A 22775-nucleotide genomic window follows, 5' to 3' on the forward strand; every position below is an offset into this window, starting at 1 on the left:
CTCTGAGCAGGAATCCCCATATTCCCTCAATTACCAGGCACCTAAGTTCTTATAACCCTAATCTTCAAGAATTCTCAGTGTTTACGTACAATACATTTTGACTCGTTCTAGCTTGAAATAGAGGATCTCCATCACTGTGGGAATGTACCATCTTTATGCCTCCACAGTAGCTAATAAATATTAGCTTGAATAAATGAATAAATGTTGTCAATCGTATGGGTGGATGCTATAATTAAGTTGTATCTCATCTCCGTAAAGAAATCTAGTACCTGTAGGTTGTTTCTTTATAGAGTCGACCTTCCAAACTTTTAATCATTTTTGTAGCGCTTTTCTGGATTTCGTCCTGCTTCAATCACGTGTTTCCAAATTCAACAGCAAACTCAAACGAGAGCTTGACCCTCACGAAGCCTCCATTACCTCATGGTTCTCGTACTAAATCCACATGGTGTCATACTCATGTGACACGTGGTTGGACATAATTGCAGGCTCCCCTTTTTGAAATGCTTCAGGTTATCTACCCCCATGTCAATTACCCTGAGCTTATTAGTCCTGAACTATCTCCAGTCCACATTCATCTAAGGTAACACAGCTAAATCATTCTGAATCTTAATCTTGTTCCCTGAGTCACAGTCACAGGTGAAGACGCAGGAAAATTTAACGAGCTACGCTCTATTATTCCATCATCTAAAGGATTAATAAGAAGGTAAAATAATACTGGAAGGAAGTCAGACTTTAGATTTGAAAAACAGACCTGGGGAAACTTGGGTCCAAGAAGATGAAAGGATTTCTAGCACAAATGAAAAATTCATTGTTTTCCTTCTCACCCCTGCCTAACCTCTCAATAGGAGATGGTGATTTATGAAGTCAAATCTAAGAATGAACTCTATTCCAGAATGGCAAAAATCACAACATTAAACTCTGGGTGGTAAAGCCCAGAATTTTTGGATGATCTGATCTCTAGTTATGGATTAGTTAAGCTTTGGTCTTGAGCTCATTAGCACTCCCTAAATTATGATTACTTATAATAATTAGCCTAAATACCAAACCCATATATAAGACAGAGTGACGGCTCAAGAGGCCTTCTCCGTATCTGGCACCACTAATGCTGGCTGGCTCTGCTTCACACCTTTATTCCTTTGCGGTACGCGGGCCTCTCACTGTTGTGGCCTCTCCCGTTGCGGAGCACAGGCTCCGGATGCGCAGGCTCAGCGGCCATGGCTCATGGGCCCAGCCGCTCCGCGGCATGTGCTGTAAAGACTAATGAGATCACGCACATTCGGCATTTAGCTTGTGCCTGGGACAGGTAAACCCCCCGTATCTAGGGTAGACTTAACTGGATGAGTGTGCACACCCACACGGGGACATACCGGCTAGAATTAGAAAGAGAGAAATGACTTCCTCGCCATTACCCAAGGGGCCATTTGCCAAAGAAGGGAAGCTCTGTGCAACGCAGCTACCACTCGGGCTCCAAAGCTCATCTTTAGAAGGAGCGACAGAGGTCTAGGCACTGTTTTCAAATTTCGTTTCTTGAGCTCCTGGGTTTGCATTTATGCCTTTGGTGCGCCTGTGGATGAGGCTGGGACGGAGTCGAGGGGTTCGGCAGGTTCTGGGCCCCCCACTCCACCCTCAAGCTAGGGCAGCTCTGCCGTGGGGTTCTGGTCACAATGCATTTGAAAAAGAGGTTCCCGGTGCCTCTGTTTCTGTAAAGGAAATGCACCGTCTGGGCAAGCGTGCTGAGTTCTTAGAGCTGCTCTCTCTTGGAGCTTGTCGGATCTGAAGCCGTCGGGGTGTTACCTGCAACCAGGCCAACGTGGCAACCCTGGGGGGCGGCAGCTGAGTGCCCAGGGACAAGATGACAACACCAACAGCACAAAGCACTGACGGAAACTCAAGAGCATCAGAAGGAGGAGCCCCAGGCGCTCCGAGATGCTGATGTTCTCACCCTCTAGACGTCCCCTGAATGGCACGCGTGACATCTAAAAGGAAGGCCAGCCAGAGAGGCAGAGAGTCACTCTTCATCCTCTCAAGTGACAGAACAGAATGAATCCAGGGAGAAACGCCGTCAGAAGAGCCTTAGGGGCGCAGGGCAACGAGAGTCTTGCAAACTAAAGGTTTGTGAGCACATCTAAAATGATTCTAGACACAGAAATAATTTCCAGTCAGCACCTACACTTGATGAATGGTATAGAAGCTCTCAGTTACGATGATTTGTCCATTTCCGGTTACGTGAACACACACGTGCCTTTTCACAGGCAACCCCACTCCAAGGTTATACGTTTAGCCCCTTAGAAATTAACAAGATGGAAATCCGCTATCTTTTAGAGGAGCAGTGAAGGATAAAAGACACCTGGATTTCCAACACGTCAGCTGTTAGTTAGTGTTAGTGTCAGATCTCGGGTTGTTGACCTCTCAGAGCCATGATGTCCCCAACTAGAAAATGACCAATTAACTAACCCCCAAGATTCCTCCAAACTCGAAGAATCTAGTACTGAAATAAACAGCTTACTGAGGCAGTTCCCTCTCACCTCTAGTAGCCATTTTTGCAATTTTTACAAAAGGACCCTTACATACGGCACCATCTTTCTCCTCTTTTCTTTCCCATCTCCACCTCCAGAACAGACAAGCATCCCTCCAACTCTGGTCCTTCTCCCAGCTATGGCTATAGTTTGCTTCAAATCAAAAGGAAATGTCTACTTATCGACCGGCACCTAAAGGACTGACCTCTGACCTCTGATCTTATCAACAGGCCAAAGCAAATTATCTGTAAACCTGAATACTAAGTAAGAGTTTAATCTGAGCTTTGTTCGGGATTAATGAAGTACTAGACGGATGGATGCTCTCTACCGGAGCCAGAAGAGTGAGATTTCAAAACGTAGAGAGTGACAGAGCAGTAGCCAAGCGCTAGTCAGAAAGGACTGTCCAAGCATAATCAACTGGTGCACGAACCCAAGGAAAAACAGGAGTGATCTGAATGCTTCTGAAAGATCTAAGTAGCGAATAAACACTTTGTTGTTGTTGGTGGTCAAACTTCCAAGTAGCACCAAGTTTGTAGGAAAGAGTGATGTGAATACACCTCGGGAAATGTCAACTGGTCTGGCAGCTTCCGGAGACAGAAGTCTACCATCTAGTAGTTTAGAGCTAACAAGTCAGGGCTTGTGTCCAGCTCTGTGCCATACTAGCTGTGAGGACTCGGCAATGTCACATGACCGCTCTAAATCTGTTATCTTCCTTCTCATATGGGAATGAAAACAGGACTTCTGGGCTTCCCTGGTGGTTCAGTGGTTAAGAATCCACCTGCCAATGCAGGGGACACGGGTTCGAGCCCTGGTCCGGGAAGATCCCACATGCTGCGGAGCAACTAAGCCCGTGAGCCACAACTACTGAGCCCACGGGCTGCAACTACCGAAGCTCGCGCACCTAGAGCCCGTGCTCCGCAACAAGAGCCACCGCAATGAGAAGCCCGCGCACCGCAACGAAGAGTAGCCCCCGCTCGCCGCAACTAGAGAAAGCCCACGCGCAGCAACGAAGACCCAACACAGCCAAAAATAAACAAATAAATAAACAAATTTAAAAAGCAGGACTTCTTCAAAAGTTGGGAGAATCAAATGAAATTGACTTGCACTGGCTTGCAAGATGCTTAGAACAGCACGTAATAGGCACTACATGAGTATTTGTGGTTGTTTGTATTCAGGAGTGTCCCCTGGCCTTTGTTAGGAGCTGGTACCCCAATTCTGGGGAGCCTCATGATGTAAAAGAGGAAGAACAGTGAACAGGCAAGAGGCTGGAAGGCTGGGGGAAGGTGCACAGGCAGGGAACTCGGGAGAAGGGAAGGGAGGGGATTTTTACAGAACTCCCGATAGGAGCTTCCCACACGTTCTACTTCATTTCATCCTCACGGAAACACTGTCCCCATTTTCATAGAAGAGGTCATTGGCATGTTAGGAGGCACAGCTGGGATTCCAACTTGGCGCTTTGGTCTGCTGCTTCCCTAGAATGGAAGCACCATGAGGGCAGGAACTGGGTCTGGCTGTAATCAACACGGTTCGTGTGCCAGCCTACCTGCCTCTCCAGCCTAGACCCTTTCTGCGGGACCGCGCGGAGGAACACGTAGGCAGAAAGGAGGGGCCCACAGGTCCTTCAAATGCGCCAAGGAAGCCAGAGAAGTCTCTGAAGCACCTTCTGTGTGCAAGGTGGGGCGGGGGAGACAGGGAACTGGACGTGGGTCCAGCCCTCAGAGAGCCTCGCGTCCGGCCGTGAAAAGCTGTCCAGTGGGAGGAAGGAGGACGTGAGCCGCGCACTTGACGGGCAGAGGCGGCAGCTGCCGCATCCCAGGCCAATTAGGCAATGAACCTGCGGGGCTGATGAGGTCGGCGGCTGAGTGGTCCAGTGCCGGGAGGGTCAGCATCAGATGAGCTCTCTGGAAAGCTTTTCATCCTGCTTACTGCTCAGTCAACATCTCTCTGAATGAGCCCTGATTGAACTTGTCTTTTGCTTTTGGCGATCTGATGATCATTTTTCAATCCACATCCTTTATAGAAATAGGTCACTCCTCAGCTGGCTGAGAGGAGGAGAAAAAGGTCTGACCCCAAAGAAGACAATTCCAATCCAAACACAGCCTGGAGTGTCTGATGCACTGAAGATCAGAAAGGCACTTTCAGGGGGTCTTTGGAAATCTCCCGAGTGAACTCCCGGATGCTAGGGATGTTGTTGGACGGAGATATTCCTGCCACCTCTGGAGAAACCGACTCTCGGACTTTCTCGTGCTCCAGCTAGGGAACTCCAGGTGTCCCCGGGTGGGCAGCTGGTGCCCTGGGACAGGATGCGTGGGGAGGGCCGGCCCACACAAACAGCAACTCCCCTCCCAGCCGGCAGACATGGGGAAGGATGTCCTCATCGGGCTGAGACGGAGAATATGCTCCAATCTTTCAAAAGACTCTGGGCTACCCTGCACCGGATATGAGAACGCATCCTCTTAAACAGAATATTGTCGGGAACCGGGGCTCATCTGTTTTTACACAGATGGAATTCTGATGACCAGCCCCGCTGATCTCAGGAGACAGAAGGGGTTCTTTCCTCTCTGAAAGCAGGGGAAATTTGAAACAAACAGTACCCCAAAGAAGAAAGAAATCTGTTGTCCTAAAAGTAAGGGAAGGAAATGACAATCTGTCTGTTTAGACTTTTATGAAAAAAAAAAAAAAAAAAGAAAGTAGGCATATTCCCAGCAGATCTACAAAAGCTGTAAGGAAAAGTTTTGGCAGACACCCCAGGAATAAATACAAGGAAGAGGTCTGAACCCTTTATGATGAAGAGATATTTATTTGCCTTACAAATCCTCAATTATGAATTCCTTACAGAAAAGATGTCCTAAGAGAACATGGGAAATAAAGCCACCTGGCAGATTTCAGGATAACTGTGTGTGATCTCTGGAGAGCGTCTCAGGGAATGAAATGTGAGTTTTTCACATGAAAAGTGCACGCCTGGAGAACTTTTCATTAGGGTCGGGTATTTTAAAAATAAAACAGTGCATGTATAAGAGCAGTGAAATGGGAGCAATTTGAAAATAAACACCATGTGGTGGCAGGGAAGAGTCTCTGGGACTCAGAAAAAAAAAGAAAAAGTGCTCAGTGGCGCTTTCACCAAAGGGTGAAGGGTACAAAGATAATTAAAGAGAGAAATGTTCGGGGTTGGGGGAGAGGGAGGGAGGGAGAGAAGTGAGCCAATGACTTAAAAAATTAGCAGCATCTGGTAAACTACCTAGTTGAAACTACTGTTATGAGTTAATTTATACGGTTTCCATTCCTTATATTGTGAAATAGGGGGGCTTATCCTTCTGGCTCCAAGATTCTGTGATTCGACTGTAATATTGAGAAGGCTGGTCTCCATAAATGGGAAGAGAGCAAAAGCTATGGGAGGGGATGGTGATATTTCTTTTTCAGTTCTTAAAATTCCATCAAAGTCGTTCACTTAGGTTACAGATTATCATTCTGCCCCGGTTTTCTTTAGCAGGCAAATATTCCTTTACACGGGAGGGTGTAACTATATCAGGATAAACGGTTTATTAGGTTTTTTTTTTTTTTTTTTTTTACCCCCAGTGAGAGAGCAGAAAGGGACAACCGTGCTGTCTTCTCACAATTTTGACTCAGGCCTGTCCTGCTCAAGCCACGGCCAGAAACATCCGTTCCACAGAAAGAGATTTCGCAGCCCTCACCAGTTACACAGTCCCGTATAAACACACCCTGGCAGAAGGCGAGCCCTCTGGCAGCACTGCTGGCTAAGCCCATCTGCAGGGCACTGAGCCTGGGACCAACACTAACGGTCCCTGGAATGCTGGGCATCGTTAGACTTAAGAAGAGACAGGCAGTGGATAAAGGAACCTTTAAAAGGCTGGAGAGAAACAGAGGGAAGAGGTAGAAGGAGAGCCAAAAAGAAGGATGAAAACGGCACTCCCCTGGCGGTCCAGTGGTTAAGACTCCATGCCTCTAATGTAGGGGGCGTGGGTTCGATCCCTGCTTGGGGAACTAAGATCACACATGCTGGGCCGCAAAAAACTGACCAAGTTCCATCGACAGACGAATGGATAAAGAAGAAGTGGTACACATATACAATGGAATCTCACTCAGCCATAAAAAGGAACGGAATTGGGTCATTTGTAGAGACGTGGATGGATCCAGAGACTGTCATACAGAGTGAAGTAAGTCAGAAAGAGAAAAACAAATATCGTATATTAACTCATATATGTGGGATCTAGAAAAATGGTACAGATAAACCGGTTTGCAGGGCAGAAGTGGAGACACAGATGTAGAGAACAAACGTATGGACACCAAGGGGGGAAAGTGGTGGTGGGGGTGGTGGGATGAATTGGGAGATTGGGATTGACATGTATACACTAATATGTATAAAACAGGTAACTAATGAGAAGCTGCTGTATAGCACAGGGAACTCCACTTTGCTGTACAGTAGAAACTAATACAACATTGTAAAACAACTATACCCCAGTTAAAAAAACATTGACATAAAGTAACTGCAAAACATAAAGGAAATAAATTGGAACTGTAGGAATAAAATCTATATTTAAAAAAAAAGAAAAAAAGGATGAAGATGAAAAGAAGAAGAAAAAAGCCCCCAAACATCATGGGATTGGTACCAACTTCAGGCCGTGTATTTTACGCTGAATACAGCCCTGACCATGAAGCTGGCAGACCCCTATCAGATCAGTTCTCTGGAAGGGGAGACGGCAGACAGCTGGCACCCTCATTATTATGTTAGTTATTAATAAACTGCCCAACAATGGCAGGAAGTGCTGGCATTCAGAGAGGGCGAACGTGTGAAGAGTTGAGTCATGGACATGGATGGGTCCCAGGCAGAGCAGGCCCTACACTCAGTACAACATGTTTTTCTCCAGAGCGGAAAGGGTCAGACAGAGCTGGGGGATCCCAGCAGACTGCAGGGTTTTGTTATATTTCGTTTTTTTTAACCAAATATCCATCACCACATTCTTTGCAATCCTGCTCTTGACAATGAAGATGACTCAACTGCCGTATCATTAATCCCACAGCCCAATTCCTATTTATAGGCACGACATGCCATTTTGTTTCTGGAGACAGCGGGTGGCTTCTGGCCCTGTATTTCCACTCAAAAAGCCAGCGTCAGTCTCATTGTTCTATTCCTCTAAGAAAGGATGTGCAGTAACATTTTTTCGTTTGGGGGCAGTTAACGCACAACCCACATGGGCCTGCATAACACAGGGTGTCTTCTAAGCAAGTCTGTGCCGTTTTTCTTTAAATCGACTGAGAGCAGAAACACACCTCCCTGAGCCCCTACCCTCCTACTGAAACCAGAACTGTTCTGGGATGGCAAATTCCAGAAGCAATGCTGGGACAATCCTACACTTTTTCTCGCTTTCAGAGGAGCTATGGAAAGGCCATGCGTGTTCAGCATGCAGTTGTTTGGTTTTTTCTTTTGTCATTCCAGTTTTTTCCCTTTCCCATCTGTTGCTGAGATTTCAAGAAATGGGGGTAAGGAAGAGAGGAATAAACCCTTTAAAGTTCCCACAAAAAGGATTTCGGATGCTTTTTCTGAATTCTGAAAACATCACCATCACCAAATGTTTTGAATTCACAGTTGTCCTCTCAAACTCTATCTGAACCCTGGAAAATCTGGAGGCTCTCCTAGGGCACAGTGACTACAACGTCCCCTGCTTGTCACCACCCCGCCTCTCCCACCCCGCAGTGGCCAGGCAACAGGCTGGCTGGTTACCCAGAGGTGCAGAGCTTGTGAGGAGACCAAGATGGGGGCGGGGGTGGGGCTCTGCCGGCCTGGAACGGGGGCTGCGCCCTGAGCTGCCTCAACGTCCCTTCCTCCAGGGGATGCTCTGGGACAAGGGTCCTCACCTCCTTTCAAAGCCTGCCCGCCGGAGCCCCTTCACGAATGGATTTGGGACGCGGGTTCCATAACCTTCCTAGGGTCTGAATCTCATGCAGTGCAATTTTGGGAGGTGAGGGCTTGATCCCTTTTAATCTGACACAGCTTAGAAGGCTCAGCCCCTCTAAGGGTCTCTAGTAAGACTACAGGTCTCCCACGGGACAGCCCCGGGTGTTACCGCCAAAGAACTCAGAGGGTCTTGGCCCCGAGCCCTAGTAGATCATTTCAACTCTGCAGACCTTTTCTTTCTGAGATGTTAGCCCCTGGCTCAGGTCATTAATAAGTGTGGACTTCTGACTTCTTTAATGATATCAATAACATTTCTTCTTTTCTTTAGCATCTGAGACCTCAGATAGCTTTAAAATGACTGAAGTCCACTATTTCGTAATGATGTACCCTTGTTAAATAGGAAAATCACCTTCCAAGTTACTAAGAGTTGGAAATATTTTATCTCTGTTTTACTTCAATAAATAGTACGCAAACTCTTTGAGGAGAGAAGCTGTAACTTTTAAAATGCTACGCATAGTCCCTAGCAAAGTTCGGGAGCTAGAAAAAATGTTTATACGGTAGCAATATCACAGTGTGGTTACACGGCTCAGTTACGGCGCAATTTGGGTACAGACAAGGGTGGAAGGATAAAGGAAAGATAATGAGGAAGGACGGCATTTGCAGGAGGGGCCTGATCTGACAAGATTAACCTTTGAAGGTCTGATACCATCATGACAAAAGCCATACAGTACAATTTGAGGGAAAATGTTAGTGGCAGGTTTATGAGCGATCTTGGCAAGGACCGAGATAGCACACACTCTGGGAATGTAGAAGGTTCTTAAAATGCAGCACATGCAGGATTCTTACTAGTATCCTTCAAAATTTAACAATCGTGTATCACTGACATCAGTCTTGGTGATGATTTTTTAAAATCTGACACCACAAGTAGAGGCACCAAAAGTAAAAATAAGCAAATGGGACTACAGCAAACTAAAAAGCTTCTGCACAACAAAGGAAACCATCAACAAAAAGAAAAGGCAACCTACTGAATGGGAGAAGATATTCGCAAACCGTATATCTGATAAAGCACCAATATCCAAAAAATATAAAGAACTTATACAACTCAACAACAAAAAACAAATCCAATTAAAAAACGGGCAGAGGATGTGAACATTTTCCCAAGAAGACATACAAATGGCCAACAGGTACATGAAAAGATACCCAACATCATTAATCATCAGGGAAATGCAAATCAAAGCCACAATGGGAAATCACCTCACATCTGTTAGAATGGCCATCATCAAAAAGAACATAACAACTGTTGGCGAGGATGTGGAAAAAAGGGAACCCTCGTACCCTGTTGGTGGGAATGCGAGTTGGTGCAGTCACTATGTCAAACAGTCTGGAGGTTCCTCAAAAAACTAATAATAGAGCTACCATATGACCCAGCAATTTCACTTCTGGGTATTTATCTGAAGAAATGAAACAGTAACTGGAAAAGATATCTGCACCCTCATGTTCACAGCAGCATTATTCACAATAGCCATGACATGGAAAGAATCTAAGTGTCCACCAGTGGATGAATGCATAAAGAAATTGTAACTATAACACACACACAACGGAATATTATTCAGCCGTAACAAAAAGAATGAAATCTTGCCATTTGCGATATAAATGGACCCCAAGGGCATTATGCTAAGTGAAGTATATCAGAGAAAGACAAATACCATTTGATCTCACTGATACATAGACTCTAAAAACAAACGAACTAAAACCAAAAAACCCTGAGCTCATAGATAAAAAGAACAGACTGACGGGTGTCAGAGACAAGGGGTGAGGGTGGGTGGAATAGGTAAAGCGAGTCAAAAGGTACAAATTTCCAGTCAGTAAATAAATGAGTCATGGGGAAATCATGTAAAAAATTTAAAAAATCGTGTATTGAACACCTACTGAGTGATAGGCACAGGGCTAGAAGTAGCAAAAAGAATTCTCAAGTGATGATCAGTTTCTCAAAATGCTTTCCAGGACTATTTATCAGACACCATCTTTTCTTAGCACGAGGCAGTAGATGAAGGAGAGACAATAATTGATGCAATAAGATACTAGGTTATTTGTATCCTATTTCCTGAGTGAGAGGTAGACCACAGGGTCTGGAAAGTGTCATAAAAAGAGTGCTTAAACCAAGGCCATCCCGAAAGAGCGACGCCCTCTCCTTCTGTGGGAGCCCATCACTAAGAGGCCTTCTCCACACGTAGTCAGGCAGGACGCACTAAAGGATGAAAAGCATGGGTGGGGGGCTAGCCTAGATTTCCGTCTGGTGGGGGATGGGAAACCGTCCCGTCCCGTCCAGGTGGGACTGCGAGGCCTCAGGTGAAGGCATCTTCTCCTGCACATGAAAAGTCAGAGGGGCAGCAATCACAGACCTGGTGGCAGTGATGGCCAGATCGGCAGGTCCTAGAAGTTCCCCGAGTTGACTGATGGAACACTTCCTGTGCAAGGTCTCTCCTTCCACTGACCCGTGGCCTTTCCTAAGCCAGAGGGGGGGAGACCTCCCCATGGCACCTCAGCAGTTAAGGACCATTCTTCAGCATCTAACTTGCAGGGCTGGGCTGAGTTCGAAATGCTCCCTGGCCTGGTCACGGCTCACACCTCTCCACCTCCTTCCCCGTCTGCCCAGCTTTCCTCTTGCTTAGCTGAGCAGCAGAAGGTGGGCAGGCAAAAGGCTGAGGGTCTCGGTCCTAAGGATGGGGCCACCGCGGAAGTGGGGCAGGCAGGGGGCCTCGGCTACCTGCATCGATGCCCAAACAGCTTTGCCCGGGGTCCTCGTCACTAAGTTATCAGACATGAAAAAACTGCTCTAATATCCTGAGATAAAGATGCATATATCAGGTGTGGGAGTGGATTCAGCAGGAAAGTTTTCTTTTGATTCATCTCCTAGCCCATGGGATTGATTATTAACGTCAAGCTGTTGGCGGTAACAAAGAGGAATTACTATCCAGTCTTGAAGATGCCTGGATCTTGGTATCTCAGTTTCTTTTTTTTTGGCCGTGCTGCCAAAAAAACTGGGGATCCCAGTTGCTGCACCAGGGATGGAACCCGCACTCCCTGCAGTGGAAGTGCAGAGTCTTAACCACTGGGCCGCCAGGGAAGTCCCTGGATCTCATTTCTGATGGTTGAATGATGTCAGCTCCATGTTAGACGCTTTGGGGCTCCTGTTCACCACCTCCGCTCTACTTGCTATTACGTTTGTACCCTTGGCGGCTGCCAGAGACAAAGGGCCCGAGCAGATGGACCAGGACACAGGTGTAAAAGTGGGGAGACCGAGGTTCCTCGCAAGAAGAGTGGCTCTCAAAGTGTGGTCCCCAGACCAGCATCAACATCACCGGAGAGCTTGTCAGAACTTGCTAGAAATGCTAATTCCCAGGCTTACCCCAGACCTACAGATCAGATACTCCGGGGCCGGAGCCCAGCTATCTGCGTTTGAACGAACCCTCCAAGGGGTTCCGATGCACTTGGAGGGCAGGGAACCCCTGAGCTGGAAGAATCTATTCTCTTGGGTATAACATGCCACATTCAGAACGAACGTAGATTTCCAAGGGGATATGAAACCACGGCAGGGATGCACCGCTCACTGAGGCTGAAGGAAGAGGTGGGCTCATCTGTGGCTGGATTAGGAGGACAGTGGACAGATTAAATCCAGGCTCAGATCTGAGACTCTGGGCTTTAATGGGGGATAGGGATGTCTAGGGGACAATCACAGGGCTGACTCTGGCCCTGCCCTTCATCATTCTGCAGGTGGCTGGAATTCGAGGCAGGGGTCTTGGACTTTGTATGGCGTTCTCTTCACTACAGCACCGTCCACGGTCTTCACTGTAAACCTCTAAGCCTCAGAAACAATGATCACTTGGCCCATTGTATCGATGGAAACTTTTTAAGAACCCAGGACAGCGAGAGGTTTACGGTGAACCTTAACGGTGACCTGGCAGAGGCAGAAACGACTTTGTGGAGCCTGAAACCTACATAATTTTGGTGGCTCCATTTAAGAAAAAGAATGCAAAATGTATTACGTTCACAGGTTTTATAAAACGCCTGGCCCGTGCACACATGACCTGGGTCCTCCCAGGACCTTAGAAAGGCCTGTCCATCTTCACCCTCGCCCTTCAGGTCTGAAGGTTTTCCCTGGCTGTGACTGGACTCCACCAGCCCAGAAGCTAACTAGGCAGCTTTCGGCTTTCCCCGCCTCCTGTCTTTTTCCTTTATTTTATTTTGTTACCGTCTGCAGTCACCACGTGTACAGAGCTGACCCGAGAAGATGAGGTAGGGCAAAGACTTCCTGTTTTACTCTCTGGCTCAGAGGCAAGGAGATGTGTACTGGCTCCAAGAATAATCAGGCCTTGACCACGTGGCCTGGGGAGTGAACTGCGTTATACTTTTCTAACATTTCCAGACAATTTTTGCCTCCCTCTCGCTCCCTGCCCAACTCAAAACTGCCCCCCTTCCTGTCACTCCAGCCAATGGCATCCCTCCTCCTGAAGTCCAGCCCCATCTCAAACCTCGGGGCATTTCTGCCCCTCCCAACACCTCAAGACAAATGACTGGCCCAGGCCCCCCACAGAAACAGACGGCAACCAGATCCCCCGAGCCTCCCTTTCAAAGCGCACTCTGCGACAGGTCTCTCCTTTCCAAACGATCAAGGGTGTTCTGTACTTTGGAAAGCCTCGAGAAGCCCCCCTGGGAGCAGAATGTAGGTCACTCAGCAAGCACCGTGAGCCTGACCTTCAGCCCCTCCTCGCAGAACTCTCCTTGAGTGGCACACGGGCAGCCCGCGCCCGCCCTGCGTCCTTGGAGCCGGCATTCCTGCCGCTCAGCCACCAGCCCTGGGAAGGCTCTGGAGGCCGCTCGAAGGCACTTAGGTGGCCTTCCCACACCGGGAGGTTCTACTGCCGCTTCTCCCCGCCCTTGCTTCCACGCGGTGATACTCTCGGCCGTTTCCTCGGACCCCCGCTGGGCCGCAAACCTTGCTCAGGACGAGAGAGCCAGCGGCTCCGCCCTGCCCCCTCGGAGCGCCCCAGCCCCCGGGGGCCGCCACCCACCTGAGGACAGCAGGCTGCCGCTGCTGCCGCTGATGATCTTGCCCTTGCTGCCCATGCTGGCCAGCTTCGACGTCTTCAGCGTCCCCGTCTCCGTCAGGTCGATGGCGATTTCGCTCAGGCTGCGGGCGGCATGGATCTTCGACTAGAAGGACCACCGTGGGCAGGTTAGACGGGGGCCGCTCCCCTCCGGACAGCATCGCTCGCCCGCCCGCCTGTCTTTCCGAGATCTAGCAAACGGCCTCACGGCCAGCGAACTGCCTCATTTTTCTGTCTGTGTCCCCAGGGCCCATCGCTCATCCCCTCAGGCTTCCCAGGTGGGAGCAGATAAGGCTCCAGAGGTCACACCGCGAGGAATTTTCAAAGCCTGCCATCCCACAGGCTGCATGTACAGGGCTTACAAGTGTGGACTTCCGAGTCAGCTAGGCCTCGGTGGAGTCCTGATTTGGGGAAGGACTTAACCTCACGAAGCCTCATGACTCGCAAGCATAACACAGGGAAAGCACCACCTACCGCTCAAGGTTTTGTTAGGGTCAAAAGAAGTAAGGCAAGTGAAGGCATCCCTCCACCCCCAGTTCCCTCCCCTCCCCTCCCCCCGCCTCCTACATAGCTCTCAATGAATAGTAGCAATTTTACTTGCTACTGTGATTTTGTGCTTAAAAGGAGGAAAAAAATAACTTTCAGCTTTGTGAATGATTTAAAGGATGTCTGAAGCAAATTTATGAAGTTCCAGTAAATTCTAAGGTGGTTTAAACTCTTAAATGATTAGCCACGGAGCCGTGAAAACTTAGAGGGTTGGGAAGCGATCACACTGTCAGCCGGCAAGCGTGGTATGTAAGGGCTTCTGCAACAAATGCTCATCTGGACGCTCGGTTCCCACCAAGGGGGCACCTGACACGGTGCTTCACTTCTATCTTGGTACCTAAACATAGGAGCCGAAGTCTTCAGATTACGGTTAAAAGTCCACTCCATTTATGCTACAAATTAACTGGCCCACTTTGTCGAACGGTAACAGCAAGTTAGAGCAATTAGAAAAGGACTCTGCATTCATGATTACGTTCCTAAAATCAACTGTTTGCAGTGAAGCTTTCTGCTCTAGTTCCCACCTTGGGAGGTAGAGGTGGGTTTGCGTGTGCCCCGCACGTGTTGGACTTTTTTTTTTTTTTTCCGTTTTCAAGAAAGCAATTTGTGACAATGCTTCAGGAAGTGGCTTCCGCTGCACTGCGGACTTTTGGAAAACAACTATAAATCCTAGTATAACCTGTACGTGTGCTGATTTTTTTTTTTTTTTTTGCGGTACGCGGGCCTCTCACTGCTGTGGCCTCTCCCGTTGCGGAGTACAGGCTCCGGACGCGCAGGCTCAGCGGCCATGGCTCACGGGCCCAGCCGCTCCGCGGTATGTGGGATCCTCCCGGACCGGGGCACGAACCCGTGTCCCCTGCATCGGCAGGCGGACTCTCAACCACTGCGCCACCAGGGAAGCCCCATGTGCTGATCTTTCTGTGGCCACTGGTGATTAGGCAGGGGTGCACGCATGGAGCCAGCGGAGGGTCCCAACTGAGGTTTGGATGCGTGTTCACTGGTGTGAGACTAGGTCTGTCCGCCACACAGGAGAAGCCACAGGAGGACGGGCACGCAGCGGTCCAGCAGGGTCTGTCTGAACCCAGAGGCCTTGCCCTTCCTCTGGCCTCCGTGTTGATGCCAGAATTGGTGAAAGACCATGACTTCTGACCGCCAAGTACTTTCCTCACGTGAATGAGATGAGAGTCTGAGGGGCAGAGGAAATGCTGAGACTTTCTGCTTGTTTTGTTCACCGGGTCTGACCCATTTTCGTTCTCACCCTCTTCTATCTCACTGGTCCTTCCTTGCCTGATGTCTCCTCTCTGACCTCAACTTCTGTCCCTGCATTCAGAACTAGGCTGCCTTCCTGGGGTGAGGGCTTCCTTGCTCATAACACAATCCCAGCTGCCAGCGCCTCGCAGGGTTTTCTGGCTTGTAGCAGAAGGCAGGAGCGCCTCTGCTTCACTTCGACACAGCGTATCAGCTGCATCCACCTGGCTGAGTTTTATCCTCTGAGCAAAGCACAACCCATCGCTTCCTCTCTTTCAACACTGTCCTTCTACCAAGGCCCAGGCTCTACCAACAGAAGCCCACGCTTGCAGTTCTGCAAGAATAACTCATGAAGACACAGACCACTGCAGCCTGGTGAAGGACCTGGGCTCTGAAATCAGAAAGATCTGGACTGAAATCTTGGCGCTTCCCAGAGAATCACAGTTTGACCTTGAGTTTCAACCTCTCTGATACTGAGATCCCCGTCTGTCAAATGGAGCTGTTAAAACCCACACCACGGAGGTGTGATATCAGGACGAAATCAGATGCTAGACATCAAGGCCAGTGACACTGGAATAGGAATAGGGTATAAATCAGGGCCTGGCAGGAATTTGCTAGGTGAGGGTCAATGAATGACTCAACTGGAGATTTGGGGGGATCTCATTAATCTCAAGGAAGACCTGTCCCCACCCCACCTCCAGCCCCGCCACACCAATCTCGGAGGCAGGAAACAAAATACAGAAAAAGGACAACAGACACACTTCCCAAGGGAGACTAGATTCTTAGAAGCTTTAGGAAATTACTGGCTTCTCTCTAGAATGGAAATATCACAGTGACTGAACAGATAAGGTGGGGAGAGAGCACTAAGAGATGAATTGATGGCGAGATTCTCTCCCTATAAAGTCAAGTCTTTGTGCCCAAGCAAAAGAGCCTCCAAAGCTTTGGATGTTTTGCTCTGAGGGTCTTGCTGTTCTAAGTATTATTATGGGTATTCTGTAAGCAAGGTTTAATTGGCCCTGACATGCTTTCACTTGGCTTTTGATCTAGATGGAATGAAGAATAGCAAACTGGATCAGGAAAAAAAAAAAAAAGATTAAGAAGAAGGAAAGATGTTTGGACTGGGGCCCAACTCAAGTTCTCAATCTGAATTCAGAGGAACAGTAACTCAACAATTTAAGCTCTCAAGTATTTTCCTCCGAACTCTGCAAGATATTCCTTGGCTCTGGGGTACATACGTTGGCAGGATCTAGCTGACAACATTTCTGATCTTTGGGGTCAGCGGATATAATTTACCAAATGTGACTGATGCCAGCACAGCCTCTCATTCTGAATGAGCTGCCAGAAAGGGACCAATACCGCCTCTTTCTGCTCTGTCTTTGGTGATGGAGGGTGGGAGGGCAGGCGGGCGTGTGTGTGTGAGAGAGCGAGAGAGAGAGCGAGAGAGACAGAGAGAGAGAGAGAGAGAGAGAGAGAGAGACAGAGAGACAGAGAGACAGAGAGACAGAGAGACAGAGAGACAGAGAGACAGGTTTTCTAAGTGATTTACACTAGGACCCTGAAAGAAGAAAATGCCCAAGCGCCAGGGGAAGAGCACTAGGCTTCTCAGCTACCCACCCCCGCTGGCTCCAACCACTAGATTGCGCTTGTTTCTGGGGTGCATGAGCACCCCTCGGGAGGCCTGGGCTTTGCTGAAGCACTTCAGAGAAAGGAATGGTTGACACGGCCTGATACAGTAGAGTGTGAAGCAATGGCCAGTATGCCAGCCAACACGGGCTGTTCAGAAGTATTTGGAAACACTGCATTCCAGGCCTGCCAGCCATCGCTCACCCTGAACCATCCTGCCCACTGGAGATGGGTCACACCACTGTTGTCTGAAGAACATTCCAGAAATGAAAGGTGTTGTAACACTACTCCTAAGGTGAATTTTATCATCTCTGATTTAATTGGGGGGAACTTTTAGAGAACTTAAACTTTGCACACAGGTGTCGGCCAGGGAACGGTATGCTACATTAGTAATGATAACAGTGAGAGACAGCGCACATCTCCTAAAGCAACTTCACCAACACTGTGTCACTGGACTGATCAGTGATTCCGGTCAGGAATTTCCTTTGCTGTGCTCTAACTGTGCAAAGCAAGCAGGAGCGAGGAAAGACTTGCCCGGGGTCACAGAACCAGAAGGCAGAGTCCTTGGACCTCCCCATGGGGGAACCCGTTCCTCACCAGTCACCGCAGGCTGAGCAACGGATTCCAATAAGAAATACATGGGCGGGCTTCCCTGGTGGCGCAGTGGTTGGGAATCTGCCTGCTAATGCAGGGGACACGGGTTCGAGCCCCGGTCTGGGAGGATCCCACATGCCGCGGAGCAACTAGGCCCGTGAGCCACAACTACTGAGCCTGTGCGTCCGGAGCCTGTGCTCCGCAACAAGACGGGCCGCGATAGTCAGAGGCCCGTGCACCACGATGAAGAGTGGCCCCCGCTTGCCAAAACTAGAGAAAGCCCTCGCACAGAAACGAAGACCCAACACAGCAAAAATAAATAAAAATAAATTACTAAACTCCTACCCCCAACATCTTCTTAAAAAAAAAGAAAAGAAATACATGGGCTCCGGGCACTGTGAGTATCCAGAGCTTATCTGGGGCAAATTCTCCTGCTCCTGGGGGTAGGTGCATGTCCTTCAGTCCCCCAGGGGTGGCTGAGCTGAAAGCTCCCTATTGCTGCGAGCATTTGGTCTGGTCTCTTGAGAGATACTTCTTGTTAATAAGTGATCTATGACAGTTACTTTTTGAGGTTTCCTCGTTACATCCATGGGTTGACCTGTAAGCCTGCTGAATAAGGCTTCTCCAGCTGCACAGGAAGACCATCTCTGAGAACAAGGTTGCGGAGCCCTAAGGATGGGCCTCCTGCCTCACCCCACAGATCCTCTAATGTGAAAAGCCAGCAGAGGGAGGAAGAGTTCTAACAGCTAACATACCACCCTTAGGCTGAGACAGGCTTTTTCTCTTCCCCGTTCAAAATCAGTGTGTGTAGTGTCTGCCCGCAAGAGGAATTGGCAGTGGGGTTCAGGAGGGCTGTCAGACTCTCTACCCCTCGTCACGCACTGCCAAACAACACGGAGGACAGAATCAATGGTCTCAGGTTTTGACCTCCAACTCCTGCCACTGGAGGGCAAAACACTGACACCCACCCACTGTCTCAATCTAAAGCATGAGTCAAAAGGTTCTGGCCTCGTTTCTTTGGATCGAATCGGGCCTCAGGTTCCTGTGCCAATGCCCACCATCACCAGGAGTGATGCAGAATACTCTCATTATTCCTGGCAACAAAAATATTCCACCCTGTGCCCATCCACCCCCCGAAAATGACCAAATGGGGGGAGGAAGAAGACTTAGGAGAAAAGAAAATGTGTTATGAAGGAGAACGTGACTCCTACGTGGGAAAGGCTGTGACTGAAACTGAATCATGACTTGAGGGATCGTTTGATTCCTGTCCTATTTTCTTACTATCTTTCTCTTACCTTCCCGCTCAATCCCAACTCTCTCCTCCCAATCCTCCCCCCAAGCCAGGGAAGGAGCAACTCCACTCAGAAGGAATATAAGGCAAAACAGGAAGCCACAGGATCCAAAAGGGCACCAATCCAATAAGTCTTGGGCCCAGAAAACCCAGGGTCCTGCCACTTCCTCCTCTCTCTAGGACGCACGGGATGGGATAAAACCTCCCCCAGGTGGTGGTCCTGACTAGACCGGGGGCCAAGGTCGATCTCCCTCTGAAGTTCTGTATTCCACTCCCCACCTGTCCCAAGCCAGCAGGAGCCTAAGAAAGATGCAGAGCCCATCTTGATACGGCTCTTCACCTGAGGGGTAATGAATGGGCGTGGCTTGTGCGGGGAAGGCAAGGGAAGCACGGCAGACAAGGCTGGAGGAACAGGGGGCAGAGGGTTGATATGAGCTGTGTGCGAACCAAGGAGACGTCATTTTCCCCACCACCACCACGCCCCGTGTGTGTGTCTGAACTGGGGCTGGGTCAAACCTCCCTTGGAGGATGACTGTTTACTATGGCCTGAGGCTCCAGGTCTACCTTAGGGAAACAGACTTGTTGCCTTTTTTTTTTTTTTATTATGTTTCCGGTTTTGCAATTAAGAAATGGAGTTGGCAGTTGGAAAAGCCTGGAGGGTTTTCACAGCAATTATCCTCAACCGGTAGGTGGTGTCTATTAGTTGCAAATGGTTCCTTTTTTTTTTTTTTTTTCCTCAAAAGGAAAACAGGGTTTCCCTGGTGGCGCAGTGGTTGAGAGCCCCGGTCTGGGAGGATCCCACATGCCGCAGAGCGGCTGGGCCCTTGAGCCATGGCCGCTGAGCCTGCGCGTCCGGAGCCTGTGCTCCGCAACGGGAGAGGCCACAGCACTGAGAGGCCTGCATACCACAAAAAACCCCCAAAAAAACCCAATATGCCACTTTTTACACACCCAGAAGGACTGCTTACTTCCAGGAGAGATTCCTGAGGTTCAAAAGCACGGGGGAATTCCTCAAGAGGGCCCTATTTGGCTGCAGCAAATGGTCTGAGTGGCTCTGACCGTGGTTGACCAAGTTGCCAAGGACACGTTGTTCTCTTCAAGAGCTGATCTCAGGAGCTGCCTCCTATAGTCCTAAAAGGCCAGTCTCACCTGTGCACATCTCAGAGCAAGGGATGCAGGGCCTCTCCAGCCATCCAACTCCTAATCCCCCAGCTACGAGATACAGACAACGGCCCTCGTCTGCTCACAGCTCAGTGAAAGGTCTGGTCTTGTCATAGGCCCTCCCAGTCCCAGGAAAGGGACTTACCTTACTCTGCTTTCTGTCCAGATAGAACTGGTGTTGGCTAATGGCCATAGCCCAGATGGACTTGATCAGTGCCGGACACGCGTACCACGTGTGCACTGCGATGCCGCTGTGTCCAAACGTCCTCCTTGTCACTGAAGCCCTGGGAGAGCAAGAATCAGAAGGGTCAGACACGTTTACAACGAGGGCCTAGGATACTCAGTCAACAGCTTTTACCGAGAACCCACTGGGTCCTAAGAGCTCCGGCATAAAGGTGACAGATGAGCACACGTGCACGCACACACGAAACTGGCTGGCAAAGGCCATCTTTTCATTTTATTCTCTAAATAAACGTTGATTCTATCTAAGGTACAGAATGTGATGATCTGACGTACTGATACACATACACAGTGAAGTGATCACGGCAGTCAAACTAAAGAACATTTCCTCTCCTCACATAGGTACCATCGTGTGTGCATGTGTGTGTGTGTGTGTGTGTGTGTGTGTGATGCAAGCACCTGAAATCCACTCTTAGCCGATTTCCAGTATATAATACAGTGTTATTCACGACAGTCACCAGGCTGTACATTACATCTCTAGGCTTATTCATCCTATAGAACTACCACTTTGTATACCCTTCGACCAGCATCTCTCTCCATTTCCCCTACTTCCGCGTCCCTGGGAACGACTGTTCTACTCTCTGCCTCCGTGACTCTTTTAGATTCCACCTATAAGTAAGATCATGCAGTTCTTGTCTTTCTGTGTCTGCTTTATCTCACTTCATAATACCCTCCAGGTCCATCCATGTCGTCGTAAACGGCAGGATGTTTTTTTTTTTTAAGGTTGAATGATATTCCGTTGTGAATATACACCACAATTTCTTTATGTGTTCATCCATCAGTGGACACTTAGGTTGTTTCCATATCTTGGCTACCGTGAACCATGCTAATCTTTTAATTTACTGGCTCCTTAGGGTTCAGAATTTGGCCAAGCCTCTGCCTTGTCTGGAATAAGACAGGTCATTCTAGGTCACAGGATGGTCTTTTCTGATCTTCAGCTCCTGGCACTGGGCCAAGACAAACTTCAGAGACAGGAAGAGCCTTTGACAATGTCCTTTATTAACCAGGCAAAGCTGCCTACGGTGAAGGACGAGTAAATTCTCTTCTAATTGCCACAGCATCTAAGGCAATCAGAACTGCTTACATTACTCGCACGCAATCTTCCTGGCAAGTTGGTTATCAATTTCAAATATATTCAGAGGGCGGGTGGGGTATAAAGAATCAGGAGAGGAGAGGCAGAAAGAAATGAGCCCGGCCAATGCCGACCCACTACCCACGTCCACATACACGTCTGCAGGAGATGTGGAGGACGTATGCACAGAGCAGAGAGGCAGTCGGACTTTAAACCGAAGGTGGGAAAGAATGGCCCCAACATAATTCATCACATTAATGGAATCAAGGGGAAAAAGAGTTATATGATTATGTTCTCAGTGAAGTATACTTTATAGGATGGGTACATGACTTTGCAAGTGAAATCTGAGAATGTGTTGCCATACATGTGTGTGCGTGTGTAGGGCAAGGCGATGGGACAGTGGGGTGAGGTTGGGGGTATCTTATGTGCACATCAGAAGAACCATGTGTGTTCAAGATTGAGCTATCTCATTTAGATGAAACTTGGGGTAGTCAGGACTTGTGAATAATCATATTATTTTCATGGCAAGTTTTCCCTTGAAGGAGATTAGAAGCTGCTCCGATCACCTTCCCCCGGGGGCTCAAGATTTAACAGTAGGTGTTCTCCAGACCCACTTCTAAGGAGGAATTCAAATCTGGTGGTTAGTTAATACTACTGATTCTAAGCAGAGTGTTCTTCTTCCCTTTGGTTATAACTAAAGTTAAGAGAAAATGCCAGCTCGCAAAGGAACACACAATTGAAAATAATGGAAAAGGAGCCGGCAAGAGAGTAAGGAGGAAACCCCCATGGTCTCTGCACGCGTAAAAAGAAACTCATCTGAATACTCACTCTGGCCTCCATGGCAATGGCTGATCCTGGGAGTAAACTCATTTTTTTTTCTCCCAGAAAAGGTGAATTGGAAAGGAAAAGTAACTTGAAATGTATTTCAGGGGCGGTAGTGAGAGCAGTGCCAGGCTAGGTGTATTTTTCAGGTAAGGTGGGGGAGGGGAGGGAAGAGGCTGGCTGGTCTGGGAGTTCCCAGGAGCACCTAAATCAGATGGTCTCAGAGTGTTTCTCCTGCCCGATTATGAATCTCTCTCTTCTCTACACTGTTTGCTTCAGGCTCTTCCCACCCCACCGACTCCTGCTGCTTCGCCAAGCCCAGAGAACCGCAGAAACAACGCTGGGTATCCATTAGGACACCGGTCCAGGAGAGCAAATCTGGAAGCATCTTCTGGGACAGCCGAGCCATGCCCTGTCCTCGCAGTGTCCCAGGACGTCCATCTTCAGGACACGATTCTGCACCACACTTGCCATCCTGTAACTTTGCTCCTGGCTTCCTTCCTGGTTTGGGGGAGGGGATGACCCCTGAACCATCCCAACACAGTACAGTTGATTAGATGACTCTTCTGTGTTCAAATAAACAAGGCAACAGCAACAGGACGACATGTTTAACTGGAGCAGGGCCAGGAGGCCGTAGAGGAGT

The 22775-nt window shown here is 48.7% G+C and overlaps 1 protein-coding gene across 6 annotated transcripts in view; it reads right to left on the reverse strand.

The window, feature by feature from the left end:
• Window positions 1-22775, reverse strand: part of FRMD4A (FERM domain containing 4A) — a gene marked incomplete at its 3' end in the record, with an annotated part of 330271 nt that overhangs the window by 34691 nt on the left and 272805 nt on the right. For all 6 annotated transcript variants that reach the window (XM_082647379.1, XM_082647375.1, XM_082647378.1 and 3 more), the window contains exons 13-14: window positions 20144-20282; window positions 13503-13644 (exon numbers count right to left, since the gene is read on the reverse strand). In XM_082647379.1, coding sequence (XP_082503505.1) covers window positions 13503-13644; window positions 20144-20282 — 281 coding nt within the window. The remainder of the gene's footprint in view (window positions 1-13502; window positions 13645-20143; window positions 20283-22775) is intronic.

This window comes from Grampus griseus (assembly GCF_964374135.1).
Source record: "Grampus griseus genome assembly, chromosome: 2".
Lineage (NCBI taxonomy): Eukaryota > Metazoa > Chordata > Mammalia > Artiodactyla > Delphinidae > Grampus > Grampus griseus.